At 41.6% G+C, this 26,167-nt stretch overlaps 2 protein-coding genes across 2 annotated transcripts in view; one reads left to right on the forward strand and one right to left on the reverse strand.

The window, feature by feature from the left end:
- Positions 1-385: 385 nt before the first annotated feature.
- On the reverse strand, positions 386-2,176 carry tpbgb (trophoblast glycoprotein b). The gene has a single exon (XM_031322788.2). The coding sequence runs from the start codon at positions 2,139-2,141 to the stop codon at positions 1,002-1,004; it is 1,140 nt and encodes a 379-aa protein (XP_031178648.2). The 5' UTR covers positions 2,142-2,176; the 3' UTR covers positions 386-1,001.
- A 2,346-nt stretch (positions 2,177-4,522) lies between these two features.
- Positions 4,523-26,167, forward strand: part of ibtk (inhibitor of Bruton agammaglobulinemia tyrosine kinase) — a 30,288-nt gene continuing 8,643 nt past the window's right edge. Inside the window, exons 1-23 of the mRNA XM_031322757.2 lie at positions 4,523-4,718; positions 5,525-6,449; positions 6,647-6,743; positions 7,570-7,694; positions 9,349-9,459; positions 10,972-11,142; positions 11,432-11,549; positions 12,618-12,798; positions 13,623-13,746; positions 14,064-14,241; positions 16,004-16,157; positions 17,740-18,124; positions 18,795-19,051; positions 19,141-19,227; positions 19,351-19,433; positions 19,708-19,745; positions 19,839-19,935; positions 20,056-20,157; positions 20,588-20,705; positions 20,996-21,056; positions 23,098-23,225; positions 25,551-25,663; positions 25,880-26,025. Of these exons, the coding sequence (XP_031178617.1) occupies positions 6,126-6,449; positions 6,647-6,743; positions 7,570-7,694; positions 9,349-9,459; positions 10,972-11,142; positions 11,432-11,549; positions 12,618-12,798; positions 13,623-13,746; positions 14,064-14,241; positions 16,004-16,157; positions 17,740-18,124; positions 18,795-19,051; positions 19,141-19,227; positions 19,351-19,433; positions 19,708-19,745; positions 19,839-19,935; positions 20,056-20,157; positions 20,588-20,705; positions 20,996-21,056; positions 23,098-23,225; positions 25,551-25,663; positions 25,880-26,025 (3,198 nt within the window). The 5' untranslated portion in view covers positions 4,523-4,718; positions 5,525-6,125. The remainder of the gene's footprint in view (positions 4,719-5,524; positions 6,450-6,646; positions 6,744-7,569; positions 7,695-9,348; positions 9,460-10,971; positions 11,143-11,431; positions 11,550-12,617; positions 12,799-13,622; positions 13,747-14,063; positions 14,242-16,003; positions 16,158-17,739; positions 18,125-18,794; positions 19,052-19,140; positions 19,228-19,350; positions 19,434-19,707; positions 19,746-19,838; positions 19,936-20,055; positions 20,158-20,587; positions 20,706-20,995; positions 21,057-23,097; positions 23,226-25,550; positions 25,664-25,879; positions 26,026-26,167) is intronic.

Consider the following 26,167-nt stretch of genomic DNA (forward strand, 5'->3'; position numbering starts at 1 on the left):
TTATTGGGGGGGAATTTGCCGCAGGGCGAGGATTTTTATCAGATTCACAGCAGGAAGCTAATTGGATGGGAGATAGAAATTTGCTGCTGTCATCCCCTATAGCCCTACAGATTGAAGCCCATTTAAAGTCAGACAGTATGTCCTCCATTCAACTTGTCAATTCGTCTTCATTTCCTGGTGCAGCAACTCACTTGTTAACGAAAAAAAACCCCCGCATCAACAGTACGTAAACTGACTTCTCCCCACATACTGGTTGACAACTGGATTAAGATTTAGCTTTTGTCATCGGTTTCATGCTAGCTGTTGCACTGCCTCAGGAATGAGTGGCTCTCCTGTGTATCACACTCGTCAGTCGAAGGATTAAAAGATCCTCAGTAGAGACAGATACCGGCAATCCAGAGGCATTTTATTCAGCCAAATAGCTTCACAGAAAGAAAAAAAAAAGCAAATACATCCACCTACTAAATCCCAAAACTATGCATTGTGCACTATAACTATTCAAGAGGCATATTGTATATCACAAATTCACGTTAAAAAGAACAAACTCATTACAACGAGCATTTCTCTGCAGCAGAGGCATAATGACAAGGATGCAATGACCACCAAAGTGTGTTTTTGTTCTCTTTCACTTAAAAGTCAATGTACTCCATACGTTTCTCCTTTAGGAAAAGTAAAAATAGAACATATCACTCTTTGCAACTCTCCACAAAAAAAAAAAAAAAATAATAATAATAATTTGCCATGATTCATTGTCCATGCAATGTTACACGGAGGAAACGAAGTTGACATCACAGCTGCCGGGTACTTTGTATTGGACATGCGGCAGTGGTTAAATGGAGGTTGTGAGAGGGGTTAATTAGGAGCCATGACAGATGTGAAATCTGAATAGCATCATGTTGGGGGTTAGAGAGAGAAGGGGAGGAAGACTTTCATGCAAATTCTAACAGTACAAGTCATTTAATATCTCACTGCGGGGGTGCCAGACAGTGTCCTGTCCTCGCTCACACATCCGAATTGATGCTCAGGTTGGCCAGACGTGGGTCCGAGTTTAACTCGTACCTGTAATGGTACCCCTCCATGTGGTCCCTACAAGCATCCCGGATGTTGTAAATCCACCGCTTGATGCCTTTTCTGTTCAGGTAGAGCACCAGCAGGAATATGACACCAATCAGGGCCAGCACCAGACCGAGGAAAACATACGAAGTCTCCAGCACGCCTTTCATGTCGCCTGAACACTTCAGCTGGGACTGCTCGACTTGCAGGAGCGCCTGGCGTCTCAGGGCCTTCGGGTCTTCACAGGTCAGGTTCTGCATGTCAACGACCTGAGTGGAGTTTTTCAGCCACAGGAGCATGTCGTCCATGAAGCAGTCGCAGCGCCAGGGGTTCCCCGCCAGCTGGATGCGGAGTGCAGGCTTGAGGCTGAACTCTGCCAGGGTGGAGGTGGCCAGGTCCCTCAGGCTGTTGTCCCTCAGGTCAAGGTGTAGCAGGGGCGGCGCCCTCAGAGTCCCGTTCTGGATGGAGATGATGGAGCTGTTCTGCAGGCTGAGGTTGACCAGGTTGGAGAGGCCGGTGAATAGGTTGTCTGGAAGAATCACCAGGTTATTGTTGGACAGGTCCAAGACTGTCAGCCGGAGGAGGTTTCCACTCTGAAGAACGCTCAGGACCACATCCACAAAGGAATGATTGTGGAAAGACCTGCTGAGGTCCAAGTGCTGCACTTTATTCTCAGCGGGGAAAGCTCTTTCGCTGAAATTCTGGATTCTGTTGTCGCTCAGGTCCACCCGCACAAGGTTTGGCAAGTTGTCAAATACCATAGCATCCACAGACTCCATGTCATTCCCACTGAGATAGAGATCTGTCAACAGTTGCAGGCGGGTTGGGAAAGAGTCCACACTGATCCGGGAAATGTTGTTTCCTGTGACGAATAGTATTTTGGTATTGGCCGGTAGAGGCTGCGGAATCGCGTCCAAGCCCAGGTTTTGGCATTTCACAGTTTGTGATACACAAAGGCATTTTTCCGGACAGCCGTGACAGGACAGTACAGCCGCGAGCAGGAAAAGAAAGTGCAACATTCCGGACATGTGTGTTCTCCCTCGCATGTCTCCGCGGTCACAACCGCACGACGTGTTCAACAGGCGCATCTTGGAATGTGCAAATATGTCTGGCGCAGAACGTGCGACCTACTCACCGTCTTCTTCTTCTTCTTGAACAAGGGGAAAGTTTTTCCGACTGTGTTTCCCGCCTTTATCTTTTCGAAAACTGCTCCCAGTGCCAACTCAGACTCCATATAACTACCCCCAAACCATCCTCGTGTAGGTTAAGTCTACGTTTCCATGAGGATAAAGGTGATGCGGACGAAGCTCGCGAACTTCCGAGGCTTTTTTCCCTTTTCTTGATTGTCTTTCCAAACCTCAGGCTTTACGGAATGTTTTTTCCAGTCGCCGGCGTTGTGTCGAAGTCTGGTGCAGAATGTCAAATCGGCAAATATCTTAGTCGAGCTGCTGGTTCTGAAACAGACTTATCCTCTTTGTCTCCCAAAAGGTGCCAATACATAGGCTCCCTACTCCCAGCTTGCTGCTTTCCTAGACGTTGGGAGTCTGGAGGGGAAAGACGAGACCAAAACACAGCAGCACAGTGCAGACCATTGGAAGGAGGGAGCATACCATTTTCCTGCAAAAGGGGGTGAACAGAAACTCTTACAAGTTTCGTTCAGATTTTGATTTCAATTTTCCACGCATGATGATTTTTTTTCATTAACCTTAACTTGATAACTAAACATCTCATTGTGAAAATCGCAACTACTTTCCCTAAAATTACCTGTAACAGAAATTGAGCCCGGTGACTTGAGGGTCCAGGGTCCCTGAGGGAGAGCCAGTGACGTCCCAGCTTCACAAGTCACCCTAGGATGAGCCTCTACCAATGTATTTACAATGTAGTGAAATACATATCTTCTGATTAGACATTTACACACACAAGTGATGCTTGTTGCAATTCCATAGGCTACTAAACCATTACCAACCACAAACATATTTTCAGATGGAATTTTCTTTTAATTTTTAAATTAAGATATCTTGACATAATGTCGATAGGGAAATGACTTCACATGTAGGGGAATGAAAAAGTTTGTAATTCCTGAGGGGAAAAGCAGTTTGACCTAATAGGCCTATCACAAGGTTTGATTGTATCTAACCCAGTTTAACACACGGCTATGTGTGCGGAAAACACACACACACACACACACACACACACACACACACACACACACATACAGCCTAAAGGAATTGAGAAGCCAAAAGAAAACAAGTAACAAGTAGAAACACATTAATCATTTGATCCACTGATAATGTCACATGCTGAACCCATAATTTACTACTATTCATTTAGAAAAGCCACAATTCCTTTTTTAGGCACAGTGAGGATACCATACCCAATGAAGGCAGGAAAAAAAAACATTGTCAAGATATGTCAACTTGTATGTCCACATAATACAGAACCACATAGACAAAAAAACTCAAAATAAGAGCAAAGGAAAGACGACTTGTAATAAGTTGGATGAAGATGCCTGGCTATATATATATATATATATATATATATATATATATATATATATATATATATATATATATATATATATATATATATATATATATATATTTAAGGTAAAGGTGTGTGCCAGTGTTACTGACACAAAAAAAGGTTTAGGAACTCCTGGATCTTACCAATGTGAGAGCAATGCAAGTTCTAGTTTTTCCTCAACGCATTATGCAAAACTGCTTTTTGGTAGCTGTAAATAATGTCCTCAACCAAATGATGATGGAAAAAAAGTATCACATGGTTTCCACATACTTTTGAGAAATGATTTAGGTGGTGACCCTGGAGTTGTCTGCTGGATTTTGGAGGATTATAGTGCTGATGAGCAAAACTGTGTGTGGGCTCATGCATTCATGATAATGTCATATCTGGAAGCCCCGGTGTAGATCCCAGTGTAACCTTAGCTCTACCATCCTTTGACCCCTTTCTATTCTTAGCGTGGGTCAATGTGACAATCATCTGAGTGATTCTGTGAAACCCGGATCCAGGCTGAAAGTGATACTCCACCTGAAGTCTATCTGTTGTGTATGGAACTATATTGTTACTGACATGATGTTATTGTGAAGGATCTACAAGCTTTTTACATCCACCTTACATGCCCACACTACTGTTAGTGTGGTGCGCTCAAAAGGTAGATTGTGTGTGGAATATTAAATTATTTTTTTATTTTCTATTAAAGAAACAACCCATTTTGTCATACTACAAGAACTTGTCTTCTTGTATCATTTATTATGAATTTACAATGTGTATACCATTTCACATCAGAATGTTAACTTCTAAGTGCATTTATCGTGTTGTTTATTAATATGTTTTAATTTTATGATCATGTTTATAATGTAAACCCTAAAAAATAATAATAAATAATTCCTATGACATAATTGATACAGCAACAGCACCCCCCAAAATCAACCAATAGAATATTGAGATGTACACTCCCTGACCAATGACAGGTCTCGACATTAGCGAAGGTTTTTTTTTTTACCTAACTGCAGGGTTTCCGGCGTCCAGTCCTGTCAAAATTTGCACCAGTGGAAAAACCCTAGCATCTCTTAGTAGTAATGACACACTGGATGTACGTCGTTGATGCAACTTTCTCCATGTCCTCTTGTTTCTTTATCTAGCGAAAGGTAAGAAATTATACGACGTCAATTTCCCTTAGCAAAACAGTTGGCTAACGCTAGCTTTCGGTGAGCTCCCTAAAGATAGCTGCCAAGGTAAAATCAGCTAACGCTAGCTAACGACACTTGAAAAACCTATATCTTTAAAGTTGCTTTTTCCCACGACAGGTGTCTGGTTAGCTGTCAGAATTGAAAACAAATATAGCAAATTATGATGTGGCTCGACGTGTAACGTTATCCAGCTTCGGCATTATGAGCTAATACCTGGATGAAGTAACGTTTAGCTGTTCGTGCTTCTGCACAGCCTGCTACGGCTAGCAAGTGGTCAGTTTATCTCATTCTATTAAAATAAATAGGTTTACAATGGCTTCAACACCGCACTGCTATGACGCAGAAAGTTAAATGGGGTTAAATGGGGCGCAGCCAAAATTGACAGGCTAACGTTAATGGCATTCGGCTAACTAACTTAGCCTGTTACACAATCCTGCTGTTTAGTCAACATCAAAAACAACACCCACCCCAATTAATGCAAGTGCACTTTCTTCACACGCTAAACATTACCCATATGCAAAGTTTAAATTTGCCTTAATCTTATTTGCACAGCGTTGTCAAGTACCTGTCAGGCAAACCTGTCAACTCAGCTGATTTGGCCTTTGTAGTGTGTATTTAGGTCGAACTTGCTCTGACCTTTGCACTTACAGTTTTGGGTCTCCCCTAACTCCTGCATTCTGCACACCCAGCTGAACTTGTGCATGTAAACAAAGTGAATGTAGGCCATTGTTTTTCACTGATAACTCTCAATTTGTGTTCCTCAGGTGCACTCTACAATTATGGAGTTTTGAAAAGGAAAGTGAGAATTTTGGGGGGAAAGGCGTCCTTTCCCCTCCAGTGTGATGGTTGGACTGCTGGACGACAAGGAGGGTTGTTGAAAATTTGCCTTTTTGTAAATGATCAAGAGTATTTAGAGGAAAAACTATTTTTGCAAACATTGAAATGTACAATTTTGTATAAAACGCACAAGAGGTTTTGTAATTTATTGAATTTTTGATGCCATCGTACGCTGCAAGCACCTTAGTTTGTGTTCAACTCCTGGTTGAAATGGTGGACTGAAACCAGTCGCCAAAAGGCTCTGGGGTCGCTAGGGTGCAGTGGAACCTCAACACAAGCACAATTCTAGCACTCCTAACCATCTTCAATCTTTTGTTGACACATTCTTTTCTGCATGTACTTTTTCTTCTTGGAGAGCATCTCTGTTATAGTACACAATTGTAGTGACTGTGTTTTTGATTTGTTACTTCACATTATATTGTGTTAGTTTTCTTTTTTGTAATTGTGGGTTGTGGGCTGAAAGAGGGACTTTGTAATAGAAAAGGGAGGGGGGGTGGGGTTTACTCTGAGGGTTTGGCAGAGGTCAGGATGAGTTTGCCACTGCTGGATTGCACCCCCAAATGCCGCTCACAGCAGCATGCAGACGAGGTGGTAGCGGCACTAACGGGCGGCTCGGAGGGGCAGCTGCGGGCATTCTTGACCTCACACTGCCACAATGCGGCCACCTTGCGAGATGCCTTTGGTCGCACAGCCCTGCACCTGGCATCCTCACTGGGGAAAAAGACCCTGCTGGAGTGGCTGCTGGAGTGTAAGAGTGCTGACCTGATGGTGAAGGATAAGGAGTCCAGCTGGACCGCTCTGCATCGCAGCGCTTTCTACGGACAGATCCACTGTCTCATATCGCTGGTCAAGGTATATATTTAACACGGATCACCAAAGAACGTGCTGTAGAGTTGTTCAAGGTGTTCCCATTTAAATGGTCAAAGTCAAACAATGCAACAATGTGGAAAGTAACGTGCCGTAAAAGGAAAAAATTGAGATTATTCTTTGCTTATTTTCAAGATTTTGACTTGACTTTGAATATCTTTTGTTTCTTGACTTTGCTTCAGCATGGAGGACTACTTTCCACTCACGACAAGGAGGGTCTCTCTGTCCTGGACCTTACAATGAAGGACAGACCATCGCATGTTGTGTTCAAAAACACCGGTAAGAAAATGATGACGAGGCGCCCCATATACTCAAGGCTGAGTCCTTACTGCAGTGGCCCGATTCATACCCGCTGCCCTTTGCTGCATGTTGTCCCCCTTTACCTGTCTATTTACACCTGTCCGATCCCCTTGGGATATCTGTCACAACTTCACCTACTTCCAAGGTGCATGAAGAAGGGAAAAACGTGTGAATGTCCAGCAACACTTGTAGTATAAAGAGCAAGTTAATTGTGAGACCAACATGTTTGGGCTTGTGGCCTTCACCAGGGCCATCATACGCCACATTACACCAGTACGACATTGGTGGTGAAACTATTGACTCTAGTTTTGTTTTTGTCGAGAGTCGCCAGGCTTATTAGCATGATGATGACTCATTCTGTTTAATGATGCATTTCACACTTGTACATGCATGGGATTTAACTCTCCCTGTGCTACATCACATGTCTTTCTAGCCATTATGATTTGTGATATTCACATTATATACAGTAGAAAAGGATCTACTACCCACTGCGGAAGAACAAGATATCATTCTGTTTAATTCTATTTTAGCTTATTTTTACCTTATATTTTATTTTACAGTTTTAATGCCTGTGTCTTTTTATGTCGCCTTGTTTCTTTTCTTATTGCTTTTATGTCTTATGTGAATCACTTTGAATTGACTTGTTGAGAAAGGTGCTTTGTAAAGCACACACACACACACACACATGCACGAGCATGTAAAGCCTTGTCTTTTTTTAATGGCAGAAAAGACCAGTGGTTAAATCAAGCTTCAGGTGGAGGCAGTGCTATGACTGTCCTTTGTTTTTTTTCCTTCTTCATTACAGACCCAACTGAAGTATACACATGGGGAAACAATACTAATTTCAGTCTCGGGCATGGTAATCAGGAGAGCCGACAGCACCCTGAGCTTGTGGATGTGTTTGCCAGGACGGGGGTTTACATCAAGCAGGTAGGCTAACGACACGCTGCTGTTGTCCCAGCTCTCCGGGGAGTAAGAATGTGTTTTCCTACAGCATAGGGCTTCCCTTCCCTGAAAACCCCACTTGCATGCATCACAGCAGTAATGCCCCTTACTGTACTGTAGAGCTGGGCAATATATTGATATTATATCGATATATGAGGCTAGATATCGTCTTAGATTTTGGATATTGTGATATGACAAAAGTGTTGTCTTTTCCTGGTTTTAAACTTACTAGCGGCTTATTTGCCTTTACCTTCTTAGTCATTGTATCCACATTACTGCTGTTTATTTATCAAAACTCTCATTGTGTTAATATTTTGTTAAAGCACCAATAGTCAACCCTGCCATATCGCCATTGATGCATTTGCTCAAAAACAGTGTGACATTTGATTTTCTCCATATCGCCCAGCTCTGCTGTACTGTATGCTTCAACTCTGTGCCAACATGTTTTGCATTGAGAGAAGCCAATGCACATGGGTACTCCAGATAAGGCACACCACCTGGGTAAACCAGCAAAACACTCCCTCCCCAGAGTCCTGTATGACACAACCTTCTCTTCAGGGTAAAGCAGCATTTGTTAAATGCTTTTCCCTCCAAGCATGGCTCATACTGGCTCATACTTTCTCAAACCACAGATGTAGAAATAACTGGTTTTGCTTGAGAGCTTTACACTTTGTGTTCCATATATAAATAAAGCTAGTGGTTATACAGCCATGGTACATTATCAGGAGGATCAGTAATGTTGTGGGACTGAGTCAAACAGAGGGCATAGTTGGTGTGTCAGGCGTGGACTAATTTGGGTTTGTCTTCTCATGTATAGTCTTCATTTGTGACTTTGTTGAGCCTGTGCCAGGCTGGCTACAATTTCATGCATTTGCCATGTGGATACTCTTAATGTGATTAATATCGCAACTGCCCCCAGTGATATGAGTACACACCAGATGCTACGTTGTAGTAGAATAAGTAATGACTGTGTTAGACATGGTGTCATTGTAATCCATTCTTAAGACCTAGTATTTGTACGTGGGGTGTGTATTTGTGAAGACATGATTACCTGTATTATTGGTGGACACAGAAGAAACCCCGTGTTTGCAGGACTTGTCATGCAGAGTCATTTCATATAGCCTAGTAGGGGACAGATGGATCTGATTTCATGACCACACAATGACCCAGTGGTACTGCATTTGGTCTTTGTCTTCCTAGCCCAACCCAGCAGGTGCCAGAGGTTAAATATTAATTCCACAATGACATGTTTTTAATTAAATAAACTGCGCTGATGTGTATGCACGTGTGTGAATGTCCACGTCAATGTGATACTTTGGGAAACATCCCTGCATCATCTATTGACAGCTTGAGGGTAGCAATGTATTAATAATGATGTTTGCTTTTCCACTTGTGCCCTGGCCTTTATTGGCATAGTGTTTTACTATTACTACAAGAGGGCTTGGCTGAGGGACATGGAAAAAGATGCACGCAGCCACTGAAGTCCAAATCATAATGACAAGAGCCTTAATTAGCACAAACTTCAGACTCTGTTTTTTTTCCTTGGAATAGAATGTCCAGTACTTTTAAAATACTAATAAAAAGCAAAAACTGAAAAAATGCAATTATGTCCATGTTTAATCTCCTCTTGTCCCTTTAGGTGGTCCTGTGTAAGTTCCACTCTGTGTTCCTGTCTCAGAAAGGCCAGGTCTTCACCTGTGGGCATGGCCTGGGAGGACGACTTGGCCATGGAGATGAACAGACTTATCTGGTGAGACTTGTTACAGGGCATTATTTCGAAGATGTGCCAGAGCGCATTTAAGTCCTGCCCCCACCGGAGGGGAAAACCACTCTCCGCTCTCCATTGACTTGTATTGTGTGAAGGCTCCTCCTAGTCAATTTTGTCTGCTAGCAAACAACAGATGAATGCCTAAAGGCTGCTGTGTGGTGATACTCGCTACCAACAATGCAAAGAACACACAACTTAAGTTTTTATAAGCTGCCGACCTGAAAAACTGAGCTTTTATTAAGACAAACGTGGATACAGACGTGAGGAATCGGCAGGAAAAATGGGGAGACTGTGGGATCCTGACACTAAGCTAAGGTTGTGTACGACATTACGTGTTAGCTTAATTTACAGACATATAGTTAGCCTATAACTGACATTTGGATATTTGACTTGGTAATGAAATGCTTGCGGCAAAGGTAACGTCGAACGTATCGTTAGCTTAGTGTCAGGATCGCACAGTCTTCCCATTCTCCCTGCTGATTCCACTTTTGTCTTCGTAAAAGCTTAGTTTTAGGGTCATCAGCTTATACAAACGTAATCATGGGTTATTTACCCTCTTGGTAGTGAATATCACAACACATAAGCTTTTAGGCATTTTTCTGTTGTTTGGTAGCAGACGAAACTGACGAGGTGGAACCGGTGGGTGTGGCTTTCAGAGTATGACGCGATGCCCTCTGTCTCTATTATAAGCTTTGTAAAGGTAGAGTATGTGGCACAGCTGTTGTACTGGATTGCATTAGATTGCATAATTGTTTAGGTGTAACCAATAAAGTGTCAAGGGAGTGTATTTTTGTGGGGAAACAAAATGATTATTTTGGCATGAAAATGTCAAAGTGAAGTGAGTATTCCCTCTTGGAACCTAAAGTCTAAAAAGTTTCCCCTAGACTGTTTTAATGCATCACATGGGGGGTGGCTGGGATAAATTGTTTGGAAACCTTTTAATCAGTTATGGTGGAGCAGGCACTGGCATCCTCTCTGCAATGTACATTTGATAACTTGTAAAACGTGTAAAAAAGAAAATGCACAAAACGCTACAGTGCCCATGTGGATGGCTTTCGATACACACACAATACTTGTTGGCAGGGTCTATTTTTATCTTTTTTTATGGGATTTGTTGACAGTAAGAAAAGTATAGACTATCACCAGACTTTTACATTAGCTCTCGCAGCAGCAAACAGCGGGACTCCTCCTGTGACAGTGCCATTTGAGTGACAGAATCACTGGCAGATAGATATAAATAACTGTTATACACAGGGATTTGCCCTAGTGCTAAAGATTCAGGCATGGGATACTGTCACGAGTTAATGTAGAGGAAACTGTCAATCTTCAATAGCTTTTACTGGTCAAATCAAATAGATACCATTGAATGCTGAACATTGAGCTTAGGATGTTCTTCTGGGCTGTATTTTGTGTACACTTTTTTTTTTTTTTTTTTTTTCTCTTTCTTTCTTCTAATCTCTCTCATTATCTTTTCTATCCCACTTCTGTGCGCAGGTTCCCCGGATGGTGGAAGGTCTGATGTCCCACCACTGCTCCCAGGTGGCGGCAGCTAAAGACCACACAGTGGTGCTGACAGAAGAAGGCTACGTGTACACTTTTGGCCTCAACACCTTCCACCAGCTAGGTCTGGCTCCTCCTCCTGCCTCAGCTCATGTCCCTAAACAGGTAAGAGGTAGCAGGGATGATAACGGAAGAGGGCAGATGACATTTTGCAGTGCACGTAACGAGCATTGTTTGTATACCAAATGAGATTTGGTCATTTTGGTGAATGAAATGACAACGTGTTTGGACTTCTTTAATCTGCTCTGTTTCATAGTATGCAACTTTCCTTTTGAGAGTGATTTAGTGTTTTATACAACCAGTACGTTAATAATGATCTTTGATGTTGTGTCTCGAAACACTTCAATTCTGTATTCTCTAGTCTCACTGTCCCTGTGGTATGCTGTGTGTGTAGGTGTTCTCCAAGACGCTGAAAGGCAGGACAGTGATTGGAGTTGCAGCAGGAAGGTTCCACACAGTGCTGTGGACCAGGGAGGCTGTCTACACAATGGGACTCAATGGAGGCCAGCTGGGTAAGCCTCAACATTGAAATGTCAGCAAAGCCAGTGTTATGAGCGAAAATGGCACTGCTTTTAAAGCGGCCATATTATGCTCATTTTCAGGTTCATAATTGTAATTTGAGGTTGTACCAGAATAGGTTTACATGGTTTAATTTTCAAAAAACACCAAATTTTTGTTGTACTGCACATTGCTGCAGCTCCTCTTTTCACCCTGTGTTCAGGTCTCTGTTTTAGCTACAGAGTGAGACATCTCAACTTCTGTAAGATCTTTGTTGTCAGTCGCACATGCGCAGTAGCTAGGTAAGGATTACATGAGCTAGCTAGCTGTTTCTCCAACTTCAGCCTGTACAAAGCAGGATTAGCTGGGAGACTTCTCAACGAGGGCGCACTTCAAACTTTGCGTGGAATACCTGCAGAACAGGGACATGTAAGTAGTTCTATACAATTTATTTTGTAGATTAGGGTGAATTTGTGTGTGTTGTAGCAGTGTTTTGCCATTGAGAACGAGCTAGCATGCTAACGGTTAGCCCCCTAGGCCCCTCGTCTCGGCTAGTGACGTAGAAAGCCGTGCAGATTTTGACCAGCTCACCTGGAGACTGAAGGCAGGACACATTCAGAAACTGTATCTCAATCTAAACAGCATGGATGTTTTTTTTTTTTCAAAGTTTGTATGCGTGTGGAAGCACTAGAGACACAAAATAACCCCCCAAATCCCAGAAATATTTCATAATATGGGCACTTTAAGATACTGAATGTTGAGCAGATAAAGATCTCACCCACACCCTGTGGCACACTTAGGTGTCAGAGTAATGAATAAAGATAAAGTCTTAATATTTTTAGCATGCAAGCATGATCTTGTTGGAATGTTAGAACGGTAGAAATGTTTATCTACTTCTGTTGGAGGTTTGGTGAGGAGGAAAGACCCTCCATTGTGTCAGAGATGAATGACACAAAAGGCTATCATGTGACTTTTTATTTGTTTTTAAGTAAAAACCCATATTAAACACACACACTGTATATGGGCAACTTGATATGTTAATGTAACGTATATTTTGTACTCCATTGTGTGTTGATCTGCAGGTTACTTGCTTGATCCTAATGGAGAGAAGTGTGTGACAGCCCCCCGGCAGGTATCGGCCCTATACCACAAGGATGTCACCATAGCTATGGCAGCAGCTAGTGATGGAGCAACAGTGGTTGTGACTGAGAAGGGGGACGTCTACCTGTTGGCTGACTACCAGTGCAAGAAAATGGCTTCAAGGTAAATAGGACATTAAACCACCCCTTATTAAACTGTAAAAATAAGAGAAGCCTGTTACAAGTCTTTTCATGAAATGGAAGCTTCATTCCATTTCATGAAAAGACTTGTAACAAAACAGCATGCAAAATCAGCATGACCTCAATTTAGTGTTTTTTCTTTATCATTTTTTTCCAAATGTAATCAAAGCAATAAATGGAACAAACTGGTTCATTATACCATAATCTGAAGATTGCCTTACACAAAATCACAAAATGTGCATTCTCCATTCATTTTGAGCAGGTTGTCTCCAAATCCAGCATCCCATTGAAGAAGAATTGGGCAAATGTCTTGTTTAAATCCAGTATTCATTTCAAAGTTAAAAAAAGACATCTTGTGATGTCAGACAAATGCAAAGGTACTATCACTGTAAAGAATGAAAGGTTGTACTCTCTCTGTTCTTCAGTGTTCATTGATCTGATTTATATGTGCAACCTTTTCAAGCCACCAGAGGCGCTGTTGGTTCTGCATCACCTCCAGTATTCTAATCAGACCTAATTTAAATGGCAGCTCATCAAAAATCACCCACTTAACTGGAAACTGTTAGGTTATCTTTTTGTTTCATCATATCTGTGTGTTGGAAAGTGGGGCTAAGTGCATGCCTGTCTGTTAAAGAGCGATAACACACCGGACTCACTCACAGAGCGCCTTCCACCAAGAAATGTAGATCTTGATCCAAAGATGGACAAATTAAATGATGAAGTGTATTATACATATGCTTTGAATGTGACACTGTTTCGTTAGTTTTTGTGTTTTTCTAATTATTCATTTTGATTGGTGTCTTTAAGGCAGCTGAACATCAGGAAGGTTCTGGTCAGCGGTGGTAGTCTGGACCACCGTGTGGTTCCACAGCTCCTGAACGAGGGAGGAGGGGAAAAGGTGGCCATCCTGGCACTAGATGAAGCTGGAAGGGTAAGTGAAAATGTGTTTCACTCTGTTCACATTGTGGACAGAATCATTACTTAATTATTTGGCCTAAATCAATTGTTAAAAGTGTAGTTAAATCTTAATTCTCTCACTGCACTAACATTTAGAAACTCAAGCAGAATGTATAACATTGTTATTTTTATTTCCCCTATTGTTATCTAACCTTTGGTGCATCATAGACAGTTATACAATCCCAAAGCAAGCTAACCTATATGGGGTCCTATAGATGAAAATGGTGACTAAGACTGGTCTGTGTAACTTTCCTTAAATCTTCCCCCCCCCTCCATTTCTCTCTCTGCCAGGTGTTCTGCTGGCGGTCCTCTGGAAGCTCGGTGAGACAGTGCCGGTGGGCGTATGGGCGTCAGGTTTTCATGTCGGACATAGCTCTCAGCAAGAACGGCATGATGTTTGTGACTCAGGAGGGGGAGGGCTTCAGTGGCGTGTGGGCCGGAGAATATAAAAAGTACGGGGAGAAGAAAGGTAAGGAATTTAGAAACATGGTATATAGCTATGTTTTGCAATTGTCAGTTTTATTTAAATAGTTTTCATTAGGGGTGGCATGGTTCACAAAACCCACGGTTCGGTTCGTATCATGGTTTTAGTGTTACGGTTTTCAGTTCTTTACAGTTCTTGTTATTTTTTAACACGCCAGAAATATAATTCAGCATATGATATATAGCTTAATTGTCCACAATGTAGGATACAGTATTAAAAAATAGTTATATCATGTAATCATGCACAAACTGAATTTGACTTGACTTTAAGCCCATTATTGGGACCATCTCTGAGGAAAGCTAGGTGAGCTGTAGATACAGCAAGAGGGAAGACATTGATGATTTCGACATGCTTTTCATTTATTTGGCAAAAAAAAAAGAGAACGTGTAATGCCATCTACAGGAACTTATGTGCCTTTTTAGCACACAAAGATTGAAATATTACAGAATATCAATTGAAATAACTTGCATTTATCAAACTGCCAACTTCAGAGTAGCTCTTACAAAAATTGTATCCTTTAAAAGAAAAAAAGAGGAACTCTTAAAGCTCCGTCTTTTGAATAAGTCAGAATACGTTAAACTTTAAAAAAAAAAAAAGTATAGTTCTTTAAAAATCAAAAGGAAACTTGTTTTGGGGAGAATAAAATTACTCTAGGCTGACCTTTCCTAGTAACCTTACCAAAAAGGCTCAGGATGCTGCAAATGTTGGTATGATATGAAAATGGCTGGTGGATTTAAGACAAAAATAATAATTTATGAATGAATCAAATTTGAACATGTCTGTCACTGTCAGTGGCTTGTTGATCTTTACATTGTTAGTTCATTTTCTATCCTGACCTGACCTGGGACACACATTCATACGGTTTGATGAAGTACTTATTGGACTTTAACTTATCATTGCACTTACAATAACGAGCGTAGCTGTCCTCAATTTAGGTCATTGTGTACATCTCATTTCCATTTTTTCCTGCATCCACCGTGTGTGTGTGTGTGTGTGTGTGTGTGTGTGTGTGTGTGTGTGTGTGTGTGTGTGTGTGTGTGTGTGTGTGTGTGTGTGTGTGTGTGTGTGTGTGTGTGTGTGTGTGTGTGTGTGTGTGTGTGTGTGTGTGTGTGTGTGTGTGTGTGTGTGTGTGTGTGTCAGTCTCGGGGGGAACTGAGCAGCCCCGCCCGCTGCAGAGAGCCGACAGGATTGAAACAGCAGCAGCTTTCAGCGACTTTAGAGTGAAAAAACGTTACAGCGTACATTTTTGTTAAAATGTGTACAGGTTGGCAGGACGGTCTGAAATGTTTTGCACGTCTTTCGCTGTAAGTTTTGTTGGTAACTTGTTCCCTCCTCTTCTTACGTGTGGAAGGGAAACACACTGTCTGAGGTCACATACGGGCACCTGACGGGCACGAAGCTACATTGCGCATGCGTCGAACCGTGCGACGCACACACGCTCCGAACCGAGACAAGCGGACCCAACGGTTCGGATGTTTCCATGAACCGTGCCACCCCTAGTTTTCATTACACTAAACCTTACATTTGTATAGCCAATTTAGAAATTTACCAACTGCTTTGATAAATAAAAGGAGTGACCTAAAGATACACATTTGAAGTGTATTAGTTAAAACAAAAGTGTAGAAGGATACAAATAAAGAAGATAAACAACATTGAAGTAAATCATTGAAGCAAGTTTCTAAAAATAGGATTTAAGAAGTGATTTAAAAGAGTGTGTTGATTTTAAATCTGTTTCTTGTAATCTTAGAGGGCAGTGTGGAGGTTTGTGGCCATTCGGATGCGGGGACAGTGTATGAGCGAATCCGCCTGGAGAAACTCCCGTATGTCCACAGAGCTGTCAGCATCACCATGGACTCTAAAGGCCGAAATTTTGGAGTGCTTCAGTCCGACCCCAAAACAAGGTAGGATATCTTCCTTGGAGCCTGGAAAATTCTTTGCTCGGTAGTGTACTTATGGTCTAAAGTCTGTCGAAAATATGACATGAAGCCTAAAAACCCACTTTGGGTACATGTGTGAAGCGTGAGTGAAGTTCAAGCTGTTTGCAGCCAGCGGAGACTGCTGCGGTGATAAATATGTAAGCATGTCTGTTCCGTCAGGCAGGCGCGAGATGACTCCAACAAGAAGCTTTAATACATCTTGTGTCAACAGGGTGTTAAAATCATGCATGACACTTGAACTGGAGGAAATAAATCAATGAAATGATCATAAGGTGATGTAAAACTAAACTTCACCAATGAGGTTATCCCAATCAGTGGATAGAGGACGGTATCTCTATGATTATTAAATCATTATTAATAATAATCTTTTTCATGGGATTATTGTGTGCAATGTCGTAACACCTTTGAAACGTGGTTTTATTATACACAACAAGGTTAAAAAAAAAACTTTTTTAAGCTGGTTATAACAATTAAATAGTAAATGGGTGAAGAGTATTTCGAGAACCTACAAAGACTACCTACATGTATTAAAGGTGCTCTAAGCGATGTTGGGTGACGTCACTTCTTGTTGATGTTTGAAGTATTGTCAAACACAACGGAGGCTAGCTCGCCCCTCCCTCCTCCTCATCCCGTCCCCTCCCCCTCCCTTCCGCGCTTCCTGAAACATGAATGAATCATGAACGCATTGTGGAAGTAGCCTACGTGCTAACACTGCTGCGGTGATGGGCTCAACTAACTCCTTCTTGTCGGTTATTGGCTGGAACACTGTTTGTTATGTTTGGTGGTGCAGGTTGGTGCAGTTTGTTTTTGTTGGCGTTTGTGTCTACAGAGACCGCGTTTTTTTACAGTGTGTTCAGAGGACAGGCAGCTAGCGCATAGTGAGGAGATGTTTTTTACAGTGTGTTCAGGGGACAGGCAGCTAGCAAATAGTGAGGAGATGTTTGCTGTATGTGACAAAAAATGTTGTAGACTAAAAAACGTGTGACAACGCTTAGAGCACCTTTAAGAATATATATTCTTATCTTACAGTTTATGAGCATTAGTAAGGGGTTTAGAAGCAACACAAGATTGACATTAAAATCATCATCTCCCCAGGGACTCATTGACTTACCACTGAATGTTATCTTAGCTGGTTGGGCATAACAAAATAGAGGACTATAAATCTTATCTGGTTGGGTCTAATTGTTTTTATTTTTAGATCTCTTCCTGCTGATAATATATGCGGCTTTATTGGCGCCAGTGTTACAGCATGGAAGCTCCTTGCTCCTTCTTTTATTATGCTACTGTTCGCTTGACAATTTTTTGGCATTAGGTCTGAGAGACATTGTAATCTTGTTATTGGAAAGTTCTGTGCTCTATTTACATTTATGGTTTGTATTCAAATAGGCACCTGCCAGCCTTTTTAAAGCTGCATTGCCTCCAGTCCAATTATCACTCAGTTGGCATAGATCATACTCTATTACTACGTGTTTGTGTTCCAAATGGTCATTTTTGATTATTTGAGTGATTTTTGTTCAATAGTGTCCACCCTGTGTCTTTAATCCAGCTTGTATGAGATTCCCAGCATTTTTCCATCCTCCTTCTCCCAACACTTCCGGCGCCTTCTGGATGAGGCGGACGAAACGGACAGCATCCATGATGTGACCCTTCAGGCCGGCGATCGCACCTTCCCTGCCCACAAGTACATCTTGTCCATGAGGTCCGAGTTCTTCCGGAAGCAGTTTATGTCTGAGAATGGCGAGATTGATGAGGAGCTTGATGGAGAAGTGAGGAAGAGCGAAGATGCTGTGGGCTGCGATTTAATCATTTTGGAGAAGATCCCACCAGACATGCTGGAATACGCCCTGCACTTCATCTACACAGACTCCTGTGAGCTGCTGGTGCACGGGGCCCGGCCGAGAGTCTCAGGGGCCTTGACTGGACAACACCAGGTGAGGATAAGAAAGGAAATGTGTTATTCTCTTCAACTCTGCAACAGAATCTGGATATACTAGACTTAAGTGTTTAATATAAAGCACTTTGAATTGCATTGCTGCTGAAATTTGCTATACAAATAAAGCTGCCTTGCCTTTTAATATTAGGGTTGTCACGAGTTTGTTTGTTGTTTTCGTTGTCAGCGAGTGTGTGTTCGTCGTGATTGTGAAGTTAGCATTAAGGTTATAGCTAGTGAACGTAGCAGTGCAGTCTGTGTACAGTTTATCTGTTAGTGAAAAATGCTACAACTCCTCAAGAACCAAACCAAGTTCCTGTGTCTTGCTTGCTACCTGCTGGTTAAAGTGAATGAGGTTAGCCACGGAGCTAGCGACAACTTTCGCACAGACTATCTAACTTAAGGTGGGCTGACCGTTCAGGTGGACCAGCTATTCTTATTTTAGTGACCTCCAAGTTTTGCTTCAGTGTTTTCTCCCTCGCTGCAACTGACCACTACTAATCAGCATATGATGTCATTTGCACCTATGCACTCTAAAAACCCAGGGAAACCCTTGCTATTGGCTTGAGTCTATACAAAACATTTGCTTTAGCCGGGAAGAGCTGAGCCTCTGACTCAGCTGTGGTTATTTCATGAGTCCCATGTTCCCCTGTCTCTGTCGCCATTGCCAGGACTCTGAGCAGGAGAGGCTTATCAGCAGCCTGCAGGACTTGGGCCTGAGAGGACGTTCAGCCCTTGAGGTGTACCGCTCCCTTCCCCCTGCAACCAAAGGAGACGGTGACAAGGCCAAGAGCAAGTGTGCCAAGCCTGGCAAGAAGGGAAAAGGAGGCAGAGGTGACAAGGCCGGGGCCAACGAGGGAGGGGCCAACCCTGTGAAAACCTTACAAGGTGTTGCAAAAAAGCTGGGCCTGGGAAGCCTGTCTGCGCGGTGAGAGACCAAGTGTGCCTTAAAACCCTGAGGCAAAATCAGGTGTGGTGTCATTTCCTGTTAATCATGCTTTCTTTAAATATTGACAGACTGGACGGAGTCAAATATGAAAATGGAAAGATCAGTGTTATAAACAAGAAAACTGGCAACAAACTCAAATTCTACCAGAAAAAATGGTGCGTATATGAATTTAAATTATACAGTATATAACCGTTGTAGCTATAGATTAGATGGCAAATAAATGAATTTGACATGAAAATGTAGATTTTTGAAATATCTGTCTTCATGTGTCTGTACAGCTCCTATCTTTGTGACGTTACTCTGAAATCTGAAGATGGGAAAGAGTTTCCATGTCACAAAAGTGTCCTCTGCGCAAGACTAGGTAAGGTCAGCCCATCAAAGAACCGAATACACAGATGTTCATTCATTCATACTGAAAAGAGGATGCAGGTTGTTATACATCACACATCTGTATGTCATACAGCCTCATGTACCTCATGGTGTAGAGTCTTAAAATCCCTAGTAAAAATATGATTGGACCTTTTTGAGTAATAGCCTCCTGTCTGTTGAAAGAACTTTAAAATGTGATTTGATGCTTTGGAGATACAGAAAGTGAGTCCCAAATGTTTTTACTTTTGTCTCCATCTTTTCTGCAGAATACTTCAATAGTATGCTTGGAAACCCCTGGATCGAGGTATGTTTTTATTTCACAATGCCCTATTTATGAACCAGTGTGTCTGTGGTATTTAATGCTTGCGATGCACTTTCATGATGTTGTCTCCCTCAGGCCACATCCTGCACTGCACTGGAGATGCCTACCAGCTCCGAGATTCTACAGGCCATTCTCGAGTACATTTACACAGACGAGTGTCCCACCATCAAAGGTAGCTTCTCAAGTTTGATGTTGACTGGCAACTCAAATAAAAAAAAAATGTAATGATGTTTTGGTGAATTTGCATTAACATTAAAAAGGCACTGATTGTTGTCTTTTCTTTGCTCAACAGAGTCTTTGAATATAGAGTTTGTCTGCAACGTATTGGTTGTGGCCGACCAGCTGCTCATCACCAGACTGAAGGAGATGTGCGAGGTTGTCATCACCGAGAACTGTATGCTATGCTACATTTGTCTTTTCCTCTACCCTTAATTTACTCTGCCCTTAGGCTTTTCCTGCTTTTTTTTCTATCTTGAAATCATACTGCACATGAACATTACAACTTTATGAATTTTAAGGTTAGATACCAAAAATACATCCATGCTTTCTGCGGGTTATTTAGACTGATGTTCCTTATTTTAGCCACTTTCTTAAGATATTTGATCCACTTTTACACTTTACACTTGCGCATCCATGAGGAATGCAGAAAATCATAACAAAAAAAAATGGGTTTAGAATTCACCCAGTTTTTTACTTCCATGTTTTTTTATGTTCATTTTTAGTTAATGCAGCCCAATTTTTCAAATCGAGATATTACTAGACACAATTGCGTCTGTGAAATGATTTCCTGTGAATTGTGAATGAAGGTGCTTTGCTCTTCTCAGTGACTCTGAAGAACGGTGCGGAGCTGCTGGAGTTTGCCACCATGTACAACGCAGAGCAGCTTAAACTCTCCTGTCTCCAGTTCATTGTGCTCAACATGGCCGCCCTGCTGGAGTCAAAGTGAGAATCACAAGAAATAACCTAAAATGGACTTAGAAAACTCAATTATTAATTAGTTAAGAGTATTTCCGCATTTCATTTTTTATAACAATTTAAACAGTGCTCCAATGAATCTCATTAAAAAATGTTCATTATAACATCAAAAGTATACATTGGTCCATACAAGGGTACCTTGAGTATGTATTCAGTAAAGTTGGACATCTGGATATACTGTATGCAGCATGAGTGAGCTATACTCTTTTCTCATCCGTATGTAAATGTCTGTCCCTTTGTTATTGTGTTGTCCTCAGGGCGCTGGATATTCTTAGTGATGAAGTGCTTGTGGAACTTTCTGCAGCCTACAGGAGGATGGTGAGTCCCCCCCCCCCCCCAAACATGCCGATCTACATCATCCTTTCCATTACTTAAAATGATTGCTTATTGTTTGTCATTGGATTCTTTTTAAGATGAACAGCAACAAGTGAAAGAATTGAAGCTAACACAGCAGTAGTAATCGTCCGATTATTCTCTCTGTTTTACAGTTTACAGAGTAAGAGGGCTCTCTAGACTCATCATTTTGTTTTGACTTTGTAGCTGCAAGACACTTTTTGCCTTGAAAAGAGGTGAATTGGGGAAGAAAAACTAGGGGTGGGAAAAATAATCGATTCTTAGATGCATCGCGATTTTATTTAAAAGTCTCCAGACAAGTACAAATCAGAAAACCGAGTGACTGAAAGAGGATGGGACAGTGGACAACAACTTAGAGTTTAAGCAAGAGTGCAGAAAAAAAAACACACAAAAATGGCCACAAAGGAAAAAATAAATACAAATGTGTATATATCTACATGATCTAATAAGACATACATAAAATAATTAGGCAAAACACATATAGGCTGTTCATCTACTTTATCACATGACATCTGACCACCTCATGTTTCATGTTCTAAGAAGCCAATGATCCACCTTTAAACATGACTGAGCCTCTGACATGGAAGATTACTGGGAGAGAAGGGGACTTTCACAAGCACGTTTAAGGCTTCAGCATGGAATGACTACACAATAAAAACCTCAGTAGACAAAACATTTCATTAAAACTTGTGTGTGACAAATATTGTATATGTCAAAATCTAAGCTTAGTCTAGCTGCTTTGTCTAGGAAGTGATTAGCAAACTGAGTTGCAAACTCAGATTTATATGTATATTTTAAAAATCACGCATGGAAATGTACATAAAAAAATTGTTGCATCGATAATCGGTTTAGAATCAAATCGTTGGCCTCTGAATCAGAATCAAATCGTGAGGTGCCAATCGATTCCCATCCCTAAAAAAAAAAAAACTAATGTAAATGTTGTTTTTGTTTCTTATATAAGTTGCAGCTGAACGCAGCAGCCTCTAATACCCTAAGTGTGTGTGTGTGTGTGTGTGTGTGTGTGTGTGTGTGTTATAAATATAGTAAAATGTATTATGACTGGTTGCAGTGACTAATAATAAAGCAGTGTTTGAACGTTTTCTTCCGTTTGTACAGCTGATTGAACTGATTGCGCCAAGTCAGTCTTGGTTCTCCAGTGTTTCCTCTATGTTGATAGAATAGTGTAAAATTTCCAGCGCCACGGTATCAGAAATAGGGCAGACACACAACAGGGTTTCCACTATGTAGACAGCGCACCACCGCTCCTTCAGCTGTTTATGAAAAGTCATAAAGTCGTAGCGCCGTCTGCTCTATTGAACTCAAGCAACTGTCATCCGCTCTCTCTCCCCCTAGGGTGAGCAGAGCAACTGGAACAGTGACAGGACGTCATCACTCGCAAAGTTATGGCAACCAAATAAACAACAGGGCGAGTACTACTTCACTCAATAAGTGATTAACAGCGACGAAAGCCGCAACGTGAAATCCGCACTCACGCCCGTGAAATATGACAGCTACAGTTTATCGGAAAATAGCATTGTGGACACTGAAGTTGATGAATTAACTGTTTATCAGACCCCAGATGAGACAAGAAGCTAACGTTAGCCACACTGCTGTGACGGTCCCTCTGCCTCTGACTCGCCGCTGCAGGAGACTGTGTGTATTCCTCCGACACGCTGTAGTAACGTTACTGATTTAAAACCGTTTTCCAGGTTAGTGGGGGTGCATACCGCTCAAAACCAACATGAAAAATGTAGCTAGTAATGTTCACTCAGCGTTTTGTTTTGTTGTTAAACTGTGTGTAAAATGAGCGGTGACGTTAAATCCCCCTACGGTACCGCTTACATTAGCAGATAAGCCCATACTCTGACGTCCAACACCCCCCCTCCCCCTCGCGTGCCACAGCTGAAAAAAATTCTAGAGGAAACACTGTTCTCATACCTTAATGTAAATGTGTATAGGTTCAGGTTGTGATAATAATAAATTGTTTCTTTGTTTCTGTATTCAGATCCCAGCCATGCAGAAGAGGGTTATCACTCCATATCCTGGCGCCCCAGACCTCAGTGTGTATGAGGATGAGGATTTGGACTCAGCGTTTCGCCCCAAACCACAAGCAGAACTGGATCACTCCTGCAGGTACACAAAATGTTCTGTATCCATATTGACTCTTGTTGTGTTTGTTTTCTGATTTGGTGCAGAGTTTTGTATCCGCCAGTAAAAAACAACATTGCTCTTTTCATCTCGGTACAGACCAGAAAAAAAAACATTCAGTTGTGACTACTTAATGTATAGAACTAAAGTTAAGGAAAGCAGGAGCTAACCAGGCTATCTGCAAGTTCTTGCAATCCCCTTTAAAGATCTTACAGTAAATGTGGAGCCCCAAATTTATTTATTTGTTTATTTAAAAGGGACAATACACATCAATTGAAATTTTTTGTTTGCACTCAAAATGTAAATATGCCAGAATTGGCAAAAAAAGCTAATTTTCATCTGTAGTCCCTTGGCATGTCAACACATCATTATATTACATTAATAAAAAAAAGAATGCAAGAAAGATAGAAAGCAAATTAAAGAAGAAGAGAAAAGAGAGAGGGACAAAAGAAATAAAAAATAAGTACAACACAAAGAAGGGCAGCACCTAGGATGAGGTAAACCAGCTATTGATGATGGCAGTTTGAGTGTGGTTTTAAATGATAGATAGCTGGTGCTTTCTCTGAGTTCAATAGGAAAGCAGTTCCAATAATTTGAGGCCCGTACTGAGAAGACTGTTTGGCCAAACTTACTACGTCTACTCTATACTGTACAACACAGTCTCCTGGTGGCTGCCCTAGTTTAGCCTAGCTCTGCCCTCCTACGTACTTCCGCTCAATTTTCATTTTCCTTCAGTACTACATCTGGGTTTGCGGTATAGTCTTGGGTTTTCTCCAATCAAACAGGTCCAATCAGTGAACAGAGGGAGTGGCCGAGAACGATCACACTGAGGTTCGGTTCGGTAACCTTCGGCAAGTTCCGTAATGGCGGCGGAGAAAGATGCGGTCCGTTGTGACAACGCTGCCGAATATCCAGAAGTTAAAGCCCGAGCAAGAACAATCTTTGCTGAGTTGTGTTGGTGGCCATGATGTTGTGGCCCTCCTCCCCACGGGGTTCGGGAACAGTTAGATTTTCCAGCTCGCTCCGTTAGTGGTGAAGGAGTTGGCTAAGGCTAACGCTAGCGATGCTGTCGATAGTTGTTGTCGTCCCCCCTCTTGTTAGTGAGTACACCCCTCACATTTTAGTAAATATTTTATTATATCTTTTAATGGGACAACACTGAAGAAATTACACTTTGCTACAATGTAAAGTATTAAGTGTAGTATATACAGCTTGTATAACAGTGTAAATGTGCTGTCCCCTCAAAATAACTCAACACACAGCCATTAATGTCTAAACCGCTGGCAACAAAAGTGAGTACACCCCTATGTTAAATTCCCATAGAGGCAGGCAGATTTTTATTTTTAAAGGCCAGTTATTTCATGGATCCAGGATACTATGCATCCTGATAAAGTTCCCTTGGCCTTTGGAATTAAAATAGCCCCACATCATCACATACCCTTCACCATACCCCCACATCATCACATCCCCTTCACCATACCTAGAGATTGGCATGGGGTACTTTCCATAAAATCATCTCTCAATGCAAATCAAACCAGCTATTAGGCTAACTGAAATAAAACCATGCCAATCTCTAGGTATGGTGAAGGGGATGTGATGATGTGGGGCTATTTTAATTCCAAAGGCCAAGGGAACTTTATCAGGATGCATAGTATCCTGGATCCATGAAATAACTGGCCTTTCAAAATAAAAATCTGCCTGCCTCTATGGGAATTTAACATAGGGGTGTACTCCCTTTTGTTGCCAGCGGTTTAGACATTAATGGCTGTGTGTTGAGTTATTTTGAGGGGACAGCACATTTACACTGTTATACAAGCTGTACACTTAATACTTTGTAGCAAAGTGTAATTTCTTCAGTGTTGTCCCATTAAAAGATATAATGAAATATTTACTAAAATGTGAGGGGTGTACTCACTTTTGTGAGATACTGTATAAATTCACCCAGGGGTGGAGGTGCAAGCCCATGTAATATTTTGAAAATGAGGCAAGCATCTAGATATTGTAAAAAACTGTCAACATTAAATAAGTTGTATTTAGTAGTGATATGGCAGTGGTGATAGCTGATAGGTTTTTGATCTAGTGTTGTTAAAGTTTGCTTATAAAGGGTTTCTATTGGTTTAAGAGTTGTCATGTTTGCTTGGGACCAGCTTGTGAAACAGAATATGTGGGAAAAGATCATGGCATTGCATACAAAGTTTGGCTGCCTCTGTGGTTAGATATGGTCTTATGTATATAGATAGATAGCTAGATAGATATCTGATTATTATATCTGATTATTTTACCACATTATACACCCCCCTCCCCCCCCAGGGAAATCCTGTTGAAGAAGGCCAAGATGAAGGCTAAAAAGAAACCAAGGCGACGCTCTGACAGCTCAGGAGGCTACACTCTCTCTGATATCATTCAAAGCCCCCCTGCTGCAGGTACACTTAAACACATACGCAAACACACATGATGGATATATTGTTTGAAATACATGTATGTTTTTCATTAAACTTTTACCACTTCTACGTCATGACAAACCACGTTTTCTTTTTTTTCTTCTTTTTTCTCCCCCACACCAACTTCTTTTAAAGCATCAGCTGGTTGTTGTTAGGCAAAATGTAATCATTTCACTCACACACTCTCTCTCCTCTCAGTGGTCTCCCCGTGCCTGGTGAAGTCAGGCAGGGCTAACTCAACAGAGTCCCTGCAAGAACTGCTCACATCTGACTCCGAGGGCAGCTACATGGGAGTGGGCAGTCCCCGAGACGTGCAGTCACCTGTCTTCCACGACAGAACTGAGGTTAATGTCTGACCACCACAACAATCACATGACTTGTTTTGTTGCCAACTTAATATAACAGATGATGCTAGTCATTTTGCCGCTTACTGCGGGTGCAGTATGAAAGAATTGTAATACTTAAACTTGTGTTTACACTTTTATA

The sequence above is a fragment of the Sander lucioperca genome, chromosome 10 (genome assembly GCF_008315115.2).
Source record: "Sander lucioperca isolate FBNREF2018 chromosome 10, SLUC_FBN_1.2, whole genome shotgun sequence".
Taxonomy (NCBI): Eukaryota; Metazoa; Chordata; class Actinopteri; order Perciformes; family Percidae; genus Sander; species Sander lucioperca.

Coding starts and splice junctions, on each gene's coding strand:
- tpbgb (XM_031322788.2), bottom strand. CDS start 2,141: ATGCGCCTGTTGAACACGTCGTGCGGTTGTGACCGCGGAGACATGCGA.